General features: G+C 52.1%; 1 protein-coding gene across 4 annotated transcripts in view; it reads right to left on the bottom strand.

Annotated features, from left to right (window-relative positions):
* The window catches only part of KSR1 (kinase suppressor of ras 1), a gene marked incomplete at its 5' end in the record, with an annotated part of 144391 nt that overhangs the window by 24079 nt on the left and 101084 nt on the right, over positions 1-19228 (bottom strand). For 2 of the 4 annotated variants that reach the window (XM_081028635.1, XM_081028636.1), the window contains 6 exons: positions 4223-4391; positions 6627-6733; positions 6835-6896; positions 8484-8567; positions 12092-12181; positions 16956-17415. In XM_081028635.1, coding sequence (XP_080884761.1) covers positions 4223-4391; positions 6627-6733; positions 6835-6896; positions 8484-8567; positions 12092-12181; positions 16956-17415 — 972 coding nt within the window. Of the gene's footprint in view, positions 1-1882; positions 1925-4222; positions 4392-6626; positions 6734-6834; positions 6897-8483; positions 8568-12091; positions 12182-14655; positions 14709-16955; positions 17416-19228 lie in introns of all 4 variants that reach the window. The other 2 variants (XM_081028633.1, XM_081028634.1) reach the window with 2 other exon arrangements.

Below are 19228 nucleotides of genomic sequence, written 5' to 3' on the forward strand. Positions count from 1 at the left end.
TCACGGGCCAAACCCTCCATGGCTGCTGCTGCTGCCTGCCTCTGTCTTCTCTCTAGTCCCTCTAATCTCACACAGGGAGGCTGGCAGCCCCAGGGCTGGGTGGGTCCCTCGCTCCCTCCACTGTTATCAGCAAAAGGAGACAGACTGCAGGTGGCTGTGGCTCAGGCTAATCAGCTGCCTCGCCCTGCCTTTCAGGACAAACAGCCTCCCCACCAGCCATCACACCATCACACCTCTCTCGAGCGCCCTCTAGAGCTTTCTCCAAGGCCACCCTGAAGGTCCTCTGAAACACAGGTTCCCGACATCTCAGGGACCTCACAGACTTGAAGAATCTGACTGAGGCTGTGGGCCTTCTTATCAGGGAAACGCACACATGCGCCCAACAGCCTGTGCACGGTTGCTGAGGGATCCTGGACCCTGGAAGCTTCTGCCAAGGCCTCCTAGAGACATCACTGTATCATGTCCACAGACTGTCAGAGTGGCCTGACATTTCTACCCATCCAACACTACTCAAATGTTTCCACAAAAGAAACAGACGTGTGTGTGCATGGTGGGGGAAGGTGGAAAATGGGATGGGTGGGGGAGTGGGGGTTCAGGAAGACATTGCACCCCAGGTGGGAGGGCAAAATGTCTCTGAAGCCTCATATTTTTCCTTAAAATATTAAGAACATACTTTGCATTCTACTCCCAAAACGTGTCCATGTTTGTTTTAATAGAAATATATTGTCCTCCTCTCCCCCTAAAATATCTTCAGAGCAAGACAAACCGTTCTGGAGGTCTGAAGCCTGCAGACCTTCCCAAACTGGCTTCCCTTCTGGAAGAAGAACCATGTTTTCCCAATGCTTTCAGGTACCCCCCCTGTACACCATCCTAGAACTAGTAATCACGGAGGCTCTTGGAGGGAAACCAAAGCAAAAATGGGTATGAAATCAGGAAGCCAGCCCCTGACCCCATCCCACTTGCACACGCCTGCAAAATCACATGGTCCTGCAAGAACTGACAAATGCTTCATGTCACTCCCCTAATAGAGCTGGGTTGGGGAATCGAAAAGCCTGGAATAAGCAAAACGCCATGACTTCAGGACAGGCTTCTTTAACCCAGTAAAAAACCAAATGAGTTACAGTCTTTCCCTAAAACACACAGAACTTTCACATGGCTAAATTAAGAATTAAAAGTTGCAGATTACTACTTATAATGATTGTCACCTTCAGCTTGAGAAATAAATACTAATCATATAAACTCTTTAGGGGCATGAATACGGTCAAATGCAAAGGTTGGCACATTGTAAGGTATGCAAAGCAATTTTTGTGTAAGGGAATCAATGAGATTATCTTACTGAATTTAAAGTTTTTCCTGTAACCTTTCTGCCTTAAGGAGGCATTTCCAATGATGGCCAGCAGATGGCGTCGTGCGCCAAAGGCTCTGGAAGATGCACTCCCCCAAATGACTGAAGCACAGACCTTCCTGTACTACTAGCTTCCCCTTCTGCTAGTAGATAGAGTAGCAGTTTTCTTGTTGTTGTAACAAAAGATATCATGACAGATGCTCATAAGGCATCAGCAAAAAGTCCTCTCTGAACGTTATGCAAATCGTATTTCTGCCACCTCCTGGCTGTGTGACCCTGGACAAGTTGCCTGTGGTCTCTGTGCAAAAGGATGGACAGGCATAATGCCTCCTAGCAAGGCATTGCCCCTGTGAAGGGCTAGTCTCAAGGCTACTACTCACCCTGTTCCCTTGTCCAGCCTCAACAGACAGTCAGCTCTCAAAATAGGTGGGTGGGAGACTCAAGCACCTCCAAGGTGCCCAGGGAGAGGGCACCCAGGTGGGCTGGATAGAGGGGTCACAACAAGGGACAGTTAGTGGAACCATGCAAAGGACTCACCTGGGAAGATAAACTGCTGTCTATGATGAATGAAGTAGGCAGCTTTAAACAGAAGAGGAGGTGAGTCACACACAGAACAGCAAATGCAGTGAGGGGGGAAGGGACACAGGCATAGACTTGGGAGGGAGGGGCTGGTTATCGGGCTGGGGCAGGCCTGCTCCACCTGCCCTGCCCCGTGCCAGGTGAGCCTGGCCAGGACAGGATGATCAAGGCAGGAAGGAAAAAAGAGGTAGGAGAAAATGGGTGTTGGCTGGAGCCTACGGGAGGGGAAGTGGCTTGCACTGGAGGACTGGGGTCCAGAGACCCAGTCTACAGCCACCGTGCTGCAGAGCCCTGGCCAATCCCATTCACATTTGGGCCCACTTCTCTGCAATGTGTCCGAGCCCAGGAGGGTGGAACACAGTGGGGAGAAACACGGTGATTCTGAAAACATTTAACCATTCTGTGTACGGAAGAATGGCCTTTCCCTCTGGCCCACATTCACACCTGGAGATGTTGAGGCTTCAGCGACTAGACCTCACCATCCAGGAAAAAAAAATCTCTTTTGAGGATGATTGAAGGGCACACACTGGGGATCTGGACTCGGACACCGCACCCTTCTAACCCCAGTTGTGCCACTTAGGTTCTGAGGCCTTGGGAAGGTGATCAGCCTCTCCAGTTGCTGTATTTGTAAAATGGGGGTATAAATAACCTTTGCCCCGGTTGATCCTTGAAGATAAGCTGAAATGCTCCGGTGGATGGTAGGAGACTTTTCCCCAGCTTCCCCACCAAGCCAGCCCAGCCCTGGGCACTGCCACGACCAGAGCGATAACAGATCTGGGAGAGAGTCAGGGCTCTGTGCAGGGGACATAGGGCCCAGGCAGGAACATCAGGGAAAGCTGAGAAGCTCTGGCTAACATCACAAAAAGGACTTTTTCTGTGGTTGTTGTTTTTCAAGCAGGCCCTTCCTTTTAGAAAAACCCAAACTAGAAGGTTTAGCAAAAGGCCCAGTTTCAGAGCATATTAATGACAGAACAGAATGGGAGAAGCGGCTAATCAAATAGGCCATCGCTCAATCGCAGGGAGGGGAGGGGTATGATCGGGACACTGCATTAACGTTCAGAGATACCCAGCCACGTGCTTAGTAAGGCGCAGGGATAGCAAAAGAGAAAAAAAGATTCCTACAAAATCTGTCTCACACCATCCCCAAAAGAAGTCCCTGGAACCCTGGTGAGACGGGCCCAATGAGGTTGCCCAGCCTCCTGCTGGCTGCGTGTGTCCCCATTTGGGGCCCCTGGCACAGGAAGAGCTGTACTTCCATCCTCCTGGGCCTGGAGCTCCAGGGGCCAGTGACACCTAGGGCCTGATCTGGATTCCACGGGCTGAAGCCGGCAGTGGGCCTGTAGCTAGGCTGGGAGCAACCTGGACCACCCCAGCCTCCCCTCCTTCCTCCAGGCTGCCAAACGAAATACACTGCAGGTCGAGACCTACTGCTAGGAGCTGCCAGGGAGGCCCAGGCTCAGTCCCATATGGGCAAGGGGGCTTCGTTCTGCTCCCTGGAGAGGGGGGACACCCCAGGCCTGGCCACGGAGGAGGGATCCTGGGCAGCTGTGCCTATGGTAGAGTCAGAGGTCAGCTCTGGTAAGGTCTGGTTCTGCATGCACACTCCAGGGCGACTCTGTCCTTGTCCACACACTGAGGAGAATGGAATTCCAACTTCAGGTAGTCTCTTGTTTTACGGAAAAGGGAACAATCGCTCCCATTTAAGTAGTGTGTCCAGATCACAGAGCAGGTAAGTGACAGAGCCCTGAATCCCCTCTCCCAGGCCTGCTGGGCCTGCCCCAGCTCCCTGTGTTGCCTGCAATGCTTCCTGGGAGCTCAGAAGCCTGAGTGAATAAGCAATGTCTAGGAGAAGCCAGCAGGAAGGCAGCATGGGGATTATGTCAAGGATAAAGGGTTCATATCAGATAGACTTGGCTTTGATTCTGGCTCTGCCAGTTACAGGCTGTGTAACTCAGGGCAAGCCTCTTCCTCTCTGAACCTCAGTGTCCCTGTCTGTAAAATGGGTACAACAATGGCTACAACTGGCTCTGCCAGTTACAGGCTGTGTAACTCAGGGCAAGCCTCTTCCTCTCTGAACCTCAGTGTCCCTGTCTGTAAAATGGGTACAACAATAGCATCTACCTCAGAGCTGTTAATCAAGTTCAAACACAGCAATGAAATTGAGCTCGGTGCAGCGCCTGGCTCCCAGCAAGTTCTCTCTCAGTGGCGGCAATGTTTGACCTTGAGCCTGCTAGGGTGTGCTAAGAAGGGGAATCCGACTCTATCCCTGCGGTCCTGAAAAAACCAGAGGTGTGGTACCTGGGAAGTTGAACCTGCTGTCCCGCTGGCCAGGTGAAGGGTTGGGGGGTGTGGTAGCACTGGATGGGTTGGACGATGTGGGGAAAGGGGCAGGCGAGGAGGGCGTGGAGGACGTGGTAGAAGACGGGTTGCTGCTGGAGTCCAGGTGGTTCATGGTTGGAGGGTGCTCCTGCAGGACCAGAGACAGAGGAAGTGGGCAGGGACTGTCATTACCCTGCCCAGCCTGCCTCCCGTACCCCAGGTGGGGACCCTCCCTTCCCCACGTACAGATGAGATCAGCCCAGGGCATCCTGACATTCCACTGGTCTGATATTTGAGGGCAGGAGGGCACAGAACCCTCACCTCAACACCCATCCCCTACCTGCTAATCCTTCTCGTTTCAGCTCAAACATACTTTCCTCCCAGAAGCCCTTCTATGACCTGGCCGGGACCATGCCCCTCCTTCTTAGCCTCCCACAGCTCCCAGTACTTTTCATCAGGGCACTCGAACTACGGTTTGTCAACTGCATCTTGAGTGGTTTTCTGAAGAATGTCTTTCCCACCATTGTGTGTCCTGTGAGGGCAAGGGCCATGCCTGCTATACACCCAGTGCCTGGTTCTGAGCCAGCACATAGTAGGGTTTTTTAATGAATTAAATTCAGCCGCTGAAGAGTACTTGTTTAATATGTGGTACACAGCTGGTGCCTCATAAGTGCTCCCTCCACTCTTTTGCAGACCTGCTGGCGAGGCCCACCCAGTGGTTTGGGTCCTCGCAAGGCCAAAGGACCACCTGAGAGAGGACGACAGGGGGACTGATACTATGTGACGTGGGACCCTGGGCCAGTGTTTCTCTGACCCAAACAACAACGGGTGGGGGAGGAATTCTTTGGTCATAAAAGTTCAGGCCACATTTGGTTAAATGCTACGTGGAACGGGCTTCTATCCTGCAGGCCCTAAAAGCTCTGGGAAGCACAGTGGACCCTGAAACCTACCAAAGCTATGCAGTGGGCCTCACTGTCCAGGCACAGCCACCACCACCCGGCGTCAAGCTAAAGAGGGGGAAGGAGCGGGATCCACTGAGCACTCCCTGGCCCGGATCCCACGCCGAGGCCCCAGACCCTCTGGGCCAGGCAGCCGTGGCAGGGACAGTGGCCACGAGTCAGTTTGCATCCCAGCTACTGCATTCAGCACCTGCATGACCCCGGACAAATCACCTCCTCTTTCTGAGCCACACTGTGTTATCTATAAAGCAGGGGTGTCAGCTGCTGCCTTCAAGGGGTTGTTCCTTTGCTCAACATTCGACACAAATATTTCCTCACTGCCTGCTGTGTGCCAGGCACCCATGAGGCATCAGGGACCCCGCGGGAGGACAACATGGCTCTGCCCTCCAGAGCACCCACACCGGGGAGACGGACAGCAAACAGGTGACTGCACTATGCGGTATCAGGTCAGAGGAATGCTGGGAGGGGAGTGGTGCGGCCAGGCCTCCCTGAGGATTTCAGAGGTATAAACTCTGGGGAGAGGATTTCAGGCAGAGGGAACGTAAGAGCCATCAGGTCTGGAGCAGCTGGCCTCCTTTGTTTGACAATAAGATGCAGCCCCAGCTGCGTCTTCAGGGTCCGCAGTATTATCTGGCCACACCACTTGCCTCTCGTGTCTCTGCCCAAACCTCTACCCAGGTTGGCCCGACCCACTGGTCATGGAGCAGCCGGTCACACAGCCCTTTAGTAGGGAGGCAATTACATGCTAAGCCTTGGCCTGGGGCTGGGACACAACACACTTGAAACACATAGCCACCCCCACAGAGGCCTGGGGGAGGCCAGGATGGTCACCAGGATGGGCGCCTTGCAGATACCACGCACACCTGTGCATGGGAGCCCATGACAGGTCTGTAGACCCTCCTGGGGAACACAGGCCTTGGAGAATCTAGCTGCAGACGACGCCTGCCTGAGTTAGCAAAGGATATCTACCCCAGGCTCTATAAAGAAACGCACTTTTATGTATTACGTTCAAAGGCATGTTTGCTGCATTGTGAGTAAAGCCCAGGCTCAGGGGCTGGGCCTGCCTCTCGCTCACAGTACTGTTTCCTCATCTGTAAAATGGGGGTAATGGCAGCCTGTGCCTTTTAGAACTATTGTGAGGGTCAAAGAAAACACCAATGGAAAAAGTTCCTGACTCAGTCAGTGAAATATGAGCTCAGAAAGGGAGTGGGGCTTATGGGCATGTAACTATGATTTGCACGTATGTAAATGTGAAGTCTGTTAAATGGCTCAAGACAGGGTCCCTGAAGGCCACCCTCTGGCCATGGGTCTGGACTGTGTTGTCATGCTTGACTTCTACATTAGGGGTGCGTTACAGAGAGCATGCAGGGTCGGGGGTTCTCCTGGCAGAAGCACCAGAAACCGCGGGCCATCATCCAACGTACCTTCTTTGTCAGTGCTTTGGGGAGGGTTCCAAAATGGGGTTCGGCTGCTCTGTCCACCGGGTTGTTGATATCCGAAGGGACAGATTCTGTCCTCCGAAGCCTAGATACTGTTTAAAAGGGGGTGGAGGGACCATCAGCAGGGAACAGATCAAAATGAAGATTCACCCCCAATTCAGAAAGCGGAGGAGAGAAAGGGCAGAACACTCACTTGGAAGGAAGGATATTCTACAGGCGGGGGCTTCTTTTGTACACTTGTTATGACACTTCAACCTGGTGAAAAAGGCAGGGTCAGTGCATGGGGCCATATGGGGCTCCCGGGGCACATGTGAGGCACACATCTATTTTTCTTCTCTAGAGAAAAGACCCTCCACCCATGTTCTGAAAGCTCCAGAGGAATCTGAACTTAAAAAAAAAGATGAATTACAAGAAGAATGTCTGTATCACGCAAGTATCCCAAGGATGCAGGGGCAGCCCCTCCTGCTACATTCCAGCATGGGCCATGTGGTCAGAGGGTCAGCAGGGCTGGGCCAGGAATGGAAAGAGCTAGGTTCTCGTTTTGGTCCTGACTGATGCATGGTGTCTCAGGTTCTCACTAATCAACTGGGCTGACACTTGGGGCCCTACCAACCTTACATTACAACTGCAGGAGAGCACAGGGCTCAGGGATCACCATCCCCACATGAAAGGCATTACTTGAAAGGGAGCTGGAGGTCCCCAATTTAAAGCCAAATGGCCAGGAGCCACAGCAGACCAAGACTGATGAGAAAGCTCTGGCATCTCCTCGGTGGTCAGAAGAGTCAACAGGAAAACACAATTTATCCAACTGACACGCATGAGACCCATCACCTACAGTCTGTCGGGAACACACATGCTTTTACACATACTAGCTCAGATTCTTAGAGCAATACTGACAGACAAAGAGACTTGGAATAATCTTCCCAGATGTATACATGATAAAAATGGGGCCCAGGAAGGGCAAGTACCTTGCCCCAAGTCACAAAGCGGGAGGGAGCAAAGACTCCACGTCCATCCTCTGTTAAGGTGAGGGCAGCCAGACAGCAGGGGACCGACTCTGCTCCCACCACACTATTTCGCATCCTTTTCCTTCTCTCCTACCAGACACCACAATGGTATGAAAAACGAAAGGTGGATTTGTAGTGAATCGACATTCTTTCCTTCTCTAAGTACCATGAGCCATCGCTCCGTTTTTACCATTGCCTGTCCGTTTCCCATCCCTTATGGGCTAAAAAGTAAGGCAAATTTCTGAACGCCTTACAGTTTCCAGAATAATCTTCCCATTCCTCTCTGCCTTTGTACAAGATGCTCCCTTGGCTTGGAATTCATTTCCTTCCTTGGTCTACCTGGCAAACTTCTATTCATTCTTCACAGCCCACCTCAAATATTCCCTTCTTCTGGGATTGCCTTGCTTGATGCTTCCTTCATCTCTCTAGAGAGAGCTGATCACTCTTGGTGTGCTAAATGGGAATATAGATACCGTGTTTCCCTGAGAGTAAGACCTAGCGGGACCATCAGCTCTAATGCATCTTTTGGAGCAAAAATTAATACAAAACCAGATATAATATTATATAGTATACTATATTATACTATGCTGTATTATGTTATACCTGGTCTTATATTATTATAAAGTAAGACTGGGTCTTATATTAATTTTTGCCCCAAAAGAAGCATCAGAACTAATGGGCCGGCTAGGTCTTATTTTGGGGAAAACACGGTAGGAGGTTTATAGGAACCCTTTGAACTCTTGACTTGTCCTAAGGTCAAGAATCAAGTAGCAGGACTGTTACTAAACTAAAAGTATGCTCCCTTCTCCCACCCACCTCACCCTCTGCTCATCACCTGCAATGTTTGCACTTCACTCCAAACATCATGTTTTTCTGGCACACGTGGCAGACCTGCGACAGCCAGGACTTGGTGGAGAACCTGCAGGGGGTGGAGACACAAAAATGCTCGCATGGGCCAGGAGACCAGGACCTGAACAAAGAAGGGCCCCCAAACAGCCCCCAGGAAACCAAGAGACATGGTTCCAACCCAGAGCCCCAGGCACCCTCTCCCTGGGAGGGCAGGGACACCCAGGAACCACTGTCCCCGCTTTCCAACCACATTCAGATTTCCCAGCCCCAAAATCATCATTGTCAAAATCCCAAAATTGGTGTCACTGACTCCAGCTCTCTGGCAGGCAATTTTTGGCAACAGCAACCAAAATGACAAGTATGCAGACCTTCTGACCCAGCAATTCCCATCTTAGGAATTTATGCAACAGACACTCCCACGGGTGTCAACTGATGTATGGGCGAGGTTACGCCCTGCGGGCAGCGTGTTTGTAGCAGAGAAAGACTGGAAATGACACGCTGGTTAGGTGTTGTCAGTGACGGACTACAGAAAGCATGGTCCATCCCTGCAACTGAGCACCACGCAGCTGGAAAATAAGGATGCTTTCTGTGCAAACATGGAACGATCTCCAAATTACACTGCCAGTGCACAGAGGTACAGTACCACATGATTCCATTTACATGAAGTTCAAGGACAAGAAACTCTGATCTACGATGACAGAAGTGAACAGTAACCTCTGCGTGGCAGCGCTAGCAACCGGGAAGAGCCAAAGATAACTTTCTGGGAGCTGGAACCCCCAGAATCTTCACTCAGGAGGTGTACATGGGTGTAGACATATATAAAAATTCACTTGTGCACTTAGCTCTGTATAAATTATGCCTCGATTTAAAAAAGAAAAGGAAGTATAGAACAGTGTATATAATGTGTGCAGTATTTGTGTGAAAATAAAAAAAGGAAGCAGAAGAATCTACATATGTATTTGCTTGCATAAAAATATCTCTATACGGACACACAAGAAACTGCCAAGATCTGCCTACAGGGGAACTGAAGGACTGGGGACATGAGCCGGAGGGGACTTTTCTGTACAGACACCCTGTTGTACCTCTTGAATTTTGAATATATGCATGTGTTTCAATCCAAACCAAATCAAAATTAAAAAATTAAAAAAACACAAGATAGACTGGAAGGGGTGGGGGGAGCTGAGTGGGCATATCTTCCAGAGAAAAAGCCCCAGGCCATTCCATAGGGTGCTGAGGCCTAAGGGCAGAAAGAACTCACATTTTTGGAGGAAAGGATTTTTAAAAGCATAGTACGTCATAGTAACAGCAGAATGAATAGCAACAGTATGAGAAGCAGCTTTTAACCCATCTACAAGCATTAGCTCATTGGATTCTTGTAGTCACCCCTGGGAGTTAGGCAGGTCCGGGAGTCTTAGTACACAGGCAAGGAAGCCAGCTCAGAGATGTTAGGCGACTTTCCTGAGCTCACACAGTTGGAATGCTTGCTGTGCAGCAGGAGCCAGACCCCAGGTCTCTGAACTGAGAGCTGCGTGGCTTCTCTGTACGAGACCACCGGAGCAGAGTAGAAGAGAAAGAGCACGGCTGTGGGGTCTGACCCTGCCAGGTTGGAATCCTACTGACCACTGGCTATGGGAGGCCTCGGAGCAAACGGGACCGACACTCTCACCACTCAGCGACTTGGGGAAGACCACACACGTGCTATGCTGTGTGATTGTGTAGTGCCTGGGATGCGGAGGAGGCATTAAAATGCTCCTGTCTCCACCCAGCCAAGATGCAAGCTCCCGGGGGCTGGGACGAAGGCACCCGCCTCCCTCGAGGGAGTGTATTTTAAGGTGTCCCAATCCTGCCTCCCTGGGACCCATACTCGCTGAGCTTTAACTCTCTCTCATGTCAACACCAGGGGGAAGGCGAGCAGTTCAGTGGTACCCGAGATGCCCTCCACAAGGAAATCCTGAAAGTAGGTTGAAATGATAGGTCACGAGCAGGGGCAGGTGTGGTAGTGAGGTGGGTGGAGGTGGGATAAAAGCCTTCAGGGACCGGGGAATGGTCACAGGACAGTTTTTTCCCCCACGATTAGACCAAAAACCTTAGACCTTCTTGCTGAGACGGGCCTGGATCATGGGTTTAAAAACCAAGAGGGTGTGTGACTATGATGTCACTTAACCAAAGCCAGAACCTGAGCAGGGTGGGCTGGGGCAACCTGGCAAAACTAGGTAGGAGGGGTGCTGCTGCCTTGCTTGGAGAGCAGCCTCTGGAACAAGCTGCCCCAGGTGGAAGGAAGCAGCAGTCTGGGAAGGACTTGGGGGCAAGCTATTGCAGCTGCAAACCAAGTGAAACCAAGTGCAGTCGAGACAAACACGAAATGGACAACCTGCTGATCCCGTGTCCCTTGGATGACGCTGGCCTCTCTCAGGCGAGGGCCACGGGTTAAGCCCCATGCGCTCCCCACTGCTGGACATGTGAAGCTGGGATGCACATCACCCCTTTTTCTCCTCATTACAGAACTCGGAGAAAGTTCCATTTGCAAAGGAAGAAACTGAAGCTTGGAGAGGTTACTGCTGACAGGCATGCAGCTCATGGGGGAGAAGAGGTCCCCACGTGTAAGGTCTCGCTCTCAGCAGCTATCTCTCGGCCCTGGGAAGATCGCACTGGCACCTTGGGTATGGCCGAGGGAGGCCCTCGGATCTCCACTCAGGGCCTAACTGGGGTACTGGGACGCTTGCTCTGCCCGGGGGTCTCAGGTACACCCCAGCCGTGACATGGCTTCAGAGGTGCCCCAGTGCCAGCCAGGTGGCTTGAGCACTGTCTTCCTAGCAGTGCGACCTCAGGCTAATTACTCCACCCCCCCAGAACTCCCCCCTCTGGGTGAGAATTGCAAGCTGGCCTCCCAAACAGGCTGAAGTGCAGCTCACACTCCAGGCCCTGGCTGGATGCAAAACTCTTGCCAAGTGTGCCCTGTTGTGTTCACAACAGCACAGACACCCAAGGCGCTGTCCTGCTGATTGTCTGGGTGACCAGACGCCAGCCAGACCTGTCGCTTGTAGCACATACCAGCTGCATGAGCTGAGGCCAACCCCCTGGACACTCCATGTCGTGGGCCCACATCAGCCCACATCAACACGTATGAGGGCCAGTCACGGCAAGTTGTTGGAAATCCAGATCCCCAACCTCAGGGATAGGGCTCGGGAGTCTGGAGTTTCAAACAAGCGCCATGGGTTCTGATGAGTGGCCAGTGGTAGGACCCACACGACCTCAAGCTGGGTTCAGAAGAAGCTGTCGGCTCCTCCTCCAAGAGACTGTGACCCTGTTTCTCCTGGAACCTGTGTTTTCCCTCAGCAGACTGAGGAAGAGACCCGAGGAGGCACAGAGGAGACCCCAGCAAGTCCTTATGGCTGCAGGTTACAGACAGGGACTCCAGGTGGGTGCCGTGCTGTGTCCACAGAGGTGACAGACAGATCAGAGGCAAAGAGCACTGAGAAACAGGGATTAGGACAGACCCCACTATGACGACGAGTAACCCCTCAGTGAGGGCTGCGGCACGTGTGGGTCCCAGCCCAGCTGTGCCCCCTCCCGACCCCACCTGGCTGGGCCTACCTGTGTGTCACTGAGAGCCCGATGTCCCTTCGTACCATCTGCGGGGATCCGTGTGGAAGATCTGCAGGGAAAGAGGCCAGGTCGGGCAGGCTGAGGAAGGCCTGCGGGCACAGCTTGTGCCGTGACCTTCTTTTTCTGAGATCACAGGCCAGATGGCCACAGAGACTTACTGGATGGCAGAGAAATGCACCCTACCTGCATCTACGGGGCAGCATGGCTGCCCTCATGCTTGGCCTGCTTCTGTAATGAGTGCTGCTGCCTGGCCTTGGCAGACGGTTCAGAAACTATCCCTGTGTGGTTTCTAGTTACAGTGGAAGGCAGGCTTAAGAGGCAGAAGGCAAAGCAAAGGTGAGGGTAGAGTTCTCCACCCCCCACCCCCACCTCTTGCACTCTCTCATGGATGAACCCACAGATCACCAGTTTGTGAGGGGTTAATTCTGGACACTTCTGGTTAAGTGGGTGGAAGTTGTCCGACCCGGAGCAGAAGGTTTGAGGCTGGTTAGCCATGCAGTACATCCAGCACCTTGAGAATTTTGCTGAGAGTGATCACTGCAAGTCTTGACAGGTAGAGTGAGGACAAGGTGAAGCTTTACCAGGCTCCCTCATGGCCCAGTCCCACCTGGCACTCCATCTGAGCCTTTGGGGAACTCACACTTTGGAGATGTCCCTTCTGCCTGCCATCCTAGAGGGCGCCCTGGCTCTCCCTCTCCTAGTCCCGGGTTTCCCCCAAAAGAGCAGGCATTGCAGGTAGGCAGAGAAGGAACATCTGGTAGCAATCCCTCAATCCACTGGCAGCCCACACATCCAATTCTCTCCCTCCCCTCCTCTGCCTGTGCAGCCCCTTCTCCCCACCTTGCTTCTACCCTTGCTCAGCACTGCTTCCCTCCTCCCAGGGGTTCTCAACTAAGCCCATGGATGGGCTCCAGGAGATCTGGGAACCCTCTGGACTGGGTAAGCAGAATGTTGTGTGCTTTTCCCTGGAAATGGGGTCTGGACTTTTATCCAATTATCAGAGACCCGTGACCCAGAAAGGTCAGGAACATAGTGCTTGAGGGATCTGTGGCTGTCTCGTGTCCTCCGCGTCAGCAGCACCCCCCCCAACCCCCCCAGAAGCCCACTGCATCCTTCCTGGGACATGAGTGCTGGCACACAGCTGGTGCTCAGTAAGTGCGAGTTCACTTAAGGACAAGTACCACATACCCAATCACAAGGAGCAGGGCAGGATGGAGGTACTGACTCCTCCTCCACACCAAGGAGAGCTTGATCAGGACCAAAAGGCCCTTTGCTGCCCCGCTGATGACTGGGAACCCACAATCATACCACGTGCAGCTCTCTGGTACGTGTGCCATGGGGCTGACTTGTTCCAACTCCCTCCTGGGGCCCACCCCACCCCAGTCAGCCGCCAAAGCCATCAAAGCACTTGAGTGTAAAAGGGGTTAAGCTGCTACCCCAAGAGAATCAGACTGTGGAAAAATGAGTTCCACCATCTACCTCTGAGTACAGTCTGTAACTGAGTTGTTGTTTGCCACAGGCATCGCAGAGGGAGGTGAGGGAGTCCAAGTGCCAGGATATCTATCGACTGTCTCTGAGTAGACAAAATACTGGCCCCGAAGGCCTCGTTCTGCCTTCTTGGCACGCTGGGGAAGCAGCCTCACTGGGATGGCCCCTCATTATCACAGCAACCGGGAAGACGACAGGGCCAGGGCGACTGTCCTAGGGAGGAGGTGCTGGATTCTCCTTGGCTCTGTGAGGGCCCTGGAGTTTCCTCCTATGCCCTGGGGAGAGGGAAGTGCAGCCTCCCTCCTTCCTCACCCTGGGGGGCCTTTCAGCACAGTCACTGATCTCCTCTCATCTCTAAGACCCAATCGACAGCCTCATCACTCTACTTAGCCAGCTCAGGATAGATCGAAAATAAACTGCTACTTTGCTCAGGCAGACAGCAGACGTCTCTGCATTTCCACTGAGACAAGTAAAAGCATACTCCACAGGCACGCTGTTTCTCTCAGCTTAGACTCCGGAGAGAGAAGCCCCACAGCATAGCCACATACAAGAACCTCCAGAGGTGGAGGGGTCGGAAGGGTTGTCAGGGCCGTCCGAGCTTCCTCCTTCCCTCCCAAGGGGGCATTCGCCCCTCCAATCTCTGAGGGCCTCATTCAGAGCAGAGCTGCATTCCTGCCTCCAGAGATGTCCCTCTTCTGAAGAGAATGGTCCCAAGAAGTCGGCTGGCATCAGTAAATGGCTAATGTCCACCTACACTTCCTGGGAGTGTGGCGTTCCCACAGCAGCCCAACAGGTAAACCCTCCCTGCCAGATGTCACCTATAGGGAGGGCAAGGTGCAAAGAGGGCCCACTATGGAGGACTGCCCACGAACTGTGACATTCCCAAGATCTCTGCTTCACAAAGAGATGCTGCTGGCGGGGCTGAGGCCACCTTGTCATCTGAAGGCCACCTGTTCTAGAACTATTTCCTGAGGCAGTTCCCAGCACCTCTGCTTTTGGACTGGAATGGCAGAATGGACTAAGAGAGGGTCAAAGAAATCCACCCCCGATGGAGACAGCAACACAAACACGGCTCCTGGGTGGCAGAGGGGACGAAATTGAATCACTCTTACCAAACCTAGAAAAGACAAAACAGAGAGAAAACAGGATTAAGTCACCATACTGGCTCAGTGTGTTCCCCAAAATATCACCCCTATGGGAGGGAGCAGACCAAGTGCTGGGATGAGGACTTTGAGCCCCTAGGGCACGGGGCCAGGCTGGCTGAGTGTCTGTGGGGACATTTCCTCAATGGGAAGGGCTAAGAGTGCCCTCTCTGCCACCTCAACCCCCACTGCCGAGAGGGCACTGTGCACTTTAATATATTTGCTTATCTGAACCTCGCCAACCACCCAGCAGCAATTACAGTACTCTCCATTTCACAGGTGAAGAAACACAGGCTCAGTCTCCCAAGGTCACATGCGTGTTAGTGGGAAACCCAACCCAGAGCCCCGGGAAGAGGGGTACTCAGGGTCTAGGCAGGAGAAGGGCTCAGTCGGCCACAGAGGAAGCGGTTGGGGCAGGAGGGCAGGGAGAACAGTTGTGAGAACAGAAATGTGGCCCCCACACAGGATCAGGAGGGGACATGCCTTGAGCAGCATCTCTCTGGGGCTGCCGCTGCTGTAGGGATGACGAAAGCTGGGAAACCCAGGCTACTCAGTCTGCCCTCCAGGATCACTGAGGGCAGCCAGGTGGCCTGAGCATCCACGGCATGCTAGTTCAGGTGGCTCTGTGGGGACCCGATGCAGAATCCCAGGGTCTGAGGCCCAGTTCACCAGCCGTGGGATCTGCCCAAGGCTCTATTCTCTGCCGGGAGCCAGGATGAGACCAGGGCCCTCCTAACACTCTTTTCAGGAGAAAATGAGACACAGACGCATTGGGTTTTGCCCACTGTGGTGCCCTCTTATTCACATGACTATGTGTCCACATGATAGTTATCACTGCTGTCTGAGACAAAAGTATCCAGAGGGGCATAAAGGCTGCAGTCCCTTGGGGGGTGGGGTGGGGTGGGGGAGGGAGCATCCAGGCCCCAGAAGGACAGCAGGATCGGGGGTGGCAGAATACATCACAGCATGTATTTCTCTCTTTGGGTGACATACTCAAAACCATTAGAGATGTCCAGGATCCATCCCATAAGGGACCTAAGATGGCCTGCACTGGGGTGGGGGGGAAACAAGCCCACCCAACCAGAAAAGGGGTGCCCATTTCACGAGAGAAGCCAGACGCCCCAACTCTCAAAAGTACAAGGAGGTAAGAGTCTCCCAAAGAAAACTCCCTCCTCCCCCTCTGCCTTGCTCACAAGGGTATATGACAAGGGCAATTTTGGTAATAGCAAAAATGACAATGACCTCAACGTCCATCAAGAGGGGAGGAGTTAAACTGTACGATAACATGATAGGAATATGTTAAAAAGATGAGGTAGTTTGAATAATTATAAATATATATAAAACTGATAACTTGGTTGGCTCCAGAAAAGGGAAATGGTGACTGAAGAAAAATGGTAGGGATGAATTTTGTACTACATGCCCCTGTAAAGATGAACTACATAAACTACAAAGCTTTTGCATTTTGGACCAAGTGACTGTTACTAATGATTTAAAATAATTTTTAAAAAATAAATAAAAGAGTAACGCATATCTGCATGTGCTGGCATGAAGTTCTCAGAGGTATCAAGGTAAGTTGAAAAAAATAGGTTACAGAATAGAGTTCATGGTTTTTTGATAATCATTAGAGGTCTTAGCCAGATAGTCTAGTTCTTCTTTTCTGGGTACATGGGGGAATTACATTTCTTGGTTCCTTTGTTTGGGTAGGACCATGAATGGTGATTAGAAGTTTCAGGAAAGAATGTTTAACTGCTATTGTGTAACATCTAAAATTCTTTTCTTCCTCTGCCACAGTGGAATATTCCAGACAGTGGCTGTACCATCAGCCTGGGGCGTGGAATGAGGTTGACCCACGATGGACAGGCAACATTAGCAAGATAATAAATCTTCGTTGTCTTAAGACCCAGAGATCTGGGGGATATTTGTCACTGCAGCATAACCCAGTCTCTCCTGACTGATACATGGCATCATTTCACTTGTGCGTGTGTGTATGTGTGTGCGTGTGTGTACACACATACAAAAAAATCTAGTAGGATCCAGCCCAATCTATTAAGGTAGTTTGGGGAGTGCACTGAGTACCTGTCACTTTTTATCTTGTATACTTCTATATTAATTGATTCTATGTCCTTTTTAAATGGAGTCTATGTTCCCTTTATAATGAGAAAACTATAGTCAAAACTTTCAGTGGACAGCAAATTTAGCATCTGTCTGGCAGGAGCACTTACCTCATTGGGGAGACCTCGTCGATGCGGTTCCCCAGCTGAGACTCGTGGGACTTGCTCCGGGTGAGTGTGGGGAAGTTGGGCAGCAGCTGAAAGACCTTGCGGCTGGGTGGGGGCGGCGTCCGAGGTGGCTTCAGCTTGGTGTGCCGTCGCAGCTGGGGCGTCGTTGGAGGGGTGATGAAGCTATGCAGGGCGCGGGGGGTCAGCCGGCCACTGGCATGCAGGGGCATATAGGTGTCCGTGAGACCCTCGTTGGGGCCAGGGGTTGAGAAGTCCGAGGTGGGCAGCGCTGATACGGAGACGGAGCGAGGGCCCTGGGCACTGCTGCCCATTCTGCCCAGCTGGGAGCCCCCTGTGGACCAGGGCAGGCTGGCTGGTGAGAGGCTGTCTGTGGAAAGCCCTGAGCCACTTTCCCGCCGGGCATCCAACGAATTCCAGCCTGAGTCCTCTCTGTGCTCCCCTCCTGTGGGCCGAGAAATTGAATCATCGATGGCTGGGGCTGGAAGGATTAACAGTGGACACAGCCAGGGCCCAGAGAGGTTACACACTTGTCCAAAGTTGCACAGTTCTTTAGTGGAAGGTGTCCACTACCAGCCTTTATCTGGCACACACATAATCTCCCACCTTATCTAACTGACCCCGAGGTCACCAGTGTGGACATTGCTGTCCCTGTTTTACAGAGAGAAAAATGAGGTCCAGAAAGGGAATGGCTTGTGCAGGGCTCTTGTTGGAAGGTCTGAGGGGAGCAAGCTGGCAAAGCCACCCCAAAAGTGGGTGACCCCAGAGAGGGGAAGTGGTTAGGAAAGAGAAGCTGGAGTGTGTAAAGAGGTAACTCCATTTGGAGAAAATTCAAATGTGAGGAAAAAGGGTTGCACCAACCTTGCAATAGGAAATCGTCCTTGGACTTTGCCAGCCAAGAGATCCAGCTACAAAGCGATCAGTAGCCACTTCCTTCTGAGAGGAGCCTGTGAGTGACTGGGTACCCTACCCCCACAGTGACCCTCTGCCTGAGGCCCCTAAGACCTTGAGTAGGGGGGGTTCTAACTCAGTGGCACAGTCTGTCCATTCATTCAAGCATATGCTGGATGCTGGGTATCAAGGCATGAAAAAGACATATCCACTGAGCCTGAAGAGTCCAATGAGGGTAACAGGCACTCAGCACAGTGAGCTGTGTGCTGACACAAAAATGCATGGGGACTGAGGGAGCCCTGAGTAGAAGGACCCTAAACAGCCTGGGAGGTCAGGGGGCTTCCCAGAGGAGGTGGTACCGGGGCTGAGCCAGCTAGGGAACAGATGGAGCAGGTATACCGGGAAGAGGGAACAGCATGTGGAAAGGTAGGGAACACATGGCACTTTCCCGTAATTACGAAGAGTTCTGTGTGCCTTGAGAGGTCAGGACAAGCCAGGGAGGCGCAAGACTTGAAGCTGGAGGGTCAGCCCACTTGGGGCCAGCTCAGGAGGGGCCTTGGATATCTGTCCTGCTAAGAACTTTAGATTTGACCTTATAGGAGATGGGGAGATACTGGAGGGGTGGGGGCAGAGAGAAAGGACGCTATCTGGAGACCCTGTTGTTGGAAAGAGGACGCCACCCTTCTCATACTTATCAATGAATGAGAAGTATAGGAAATGACAAAATGATCTTCTGCCCAGAAATCATTCCACTTTGTGCTTTGTATCCCTTCTCCTTTCATCCTTCCAGCACGCGAGGTCGCTGAGATTCAGAGAGGCCACGTACACTGCTGAGGTCATACAGCTAAGCAAGTGGTGGGACAGGAACCGAGCCTGTGGTCCCAACCACCACACTGGCCTCCTCCCACGAGGCTATCAGTTCTGAATAACCTATAATGGCACAGCCTTGTGAGGTAATAAGCTCTCTGTCATCAGAGGTAGTCAAGCCAGGCCCACATAGCCATTTATCAGGGATGGTGGAGACAGATTAGCCTTCACAATTCTTAGGGTTTCTTTGTACATTCCATCCCCTCCTCAAATGCCCTTCCTCCTACTTCACTGCATGGTGACTTTCTATTCATGAATCAACTTGGCAGAATGAATTAGTCTGTGTGTTCCTTGTGCTTGCTTGCTCCTTTGGAACTGCAGCCATGGCTTACACTTGAACTTGCATATTGGCCGATAGGAGGTACTGACACATTTCTTGTTCAGGGGATGAGAGAATGAGTTCCACGAATCCATGGGCAAGTCTGCCAACAAAGGAAACAAGCCCCAAATTCTTCAAATTGCCTATTCAATGGCCACTGCTTTGAGCCAGCTCAGGGATG

This window comes from Rhinolophus hipposideros (genome assembly GCF_964194185.1).
Source record: "Rhinolophus hipposideros genome assembly, chromosome: 20".
NCBI lineage: Eukaryota > Metazoa > Chordata > Mammalia > Chiroptera > Rhinolophidae > Rhinolophus > Rhinolophus hipposideros.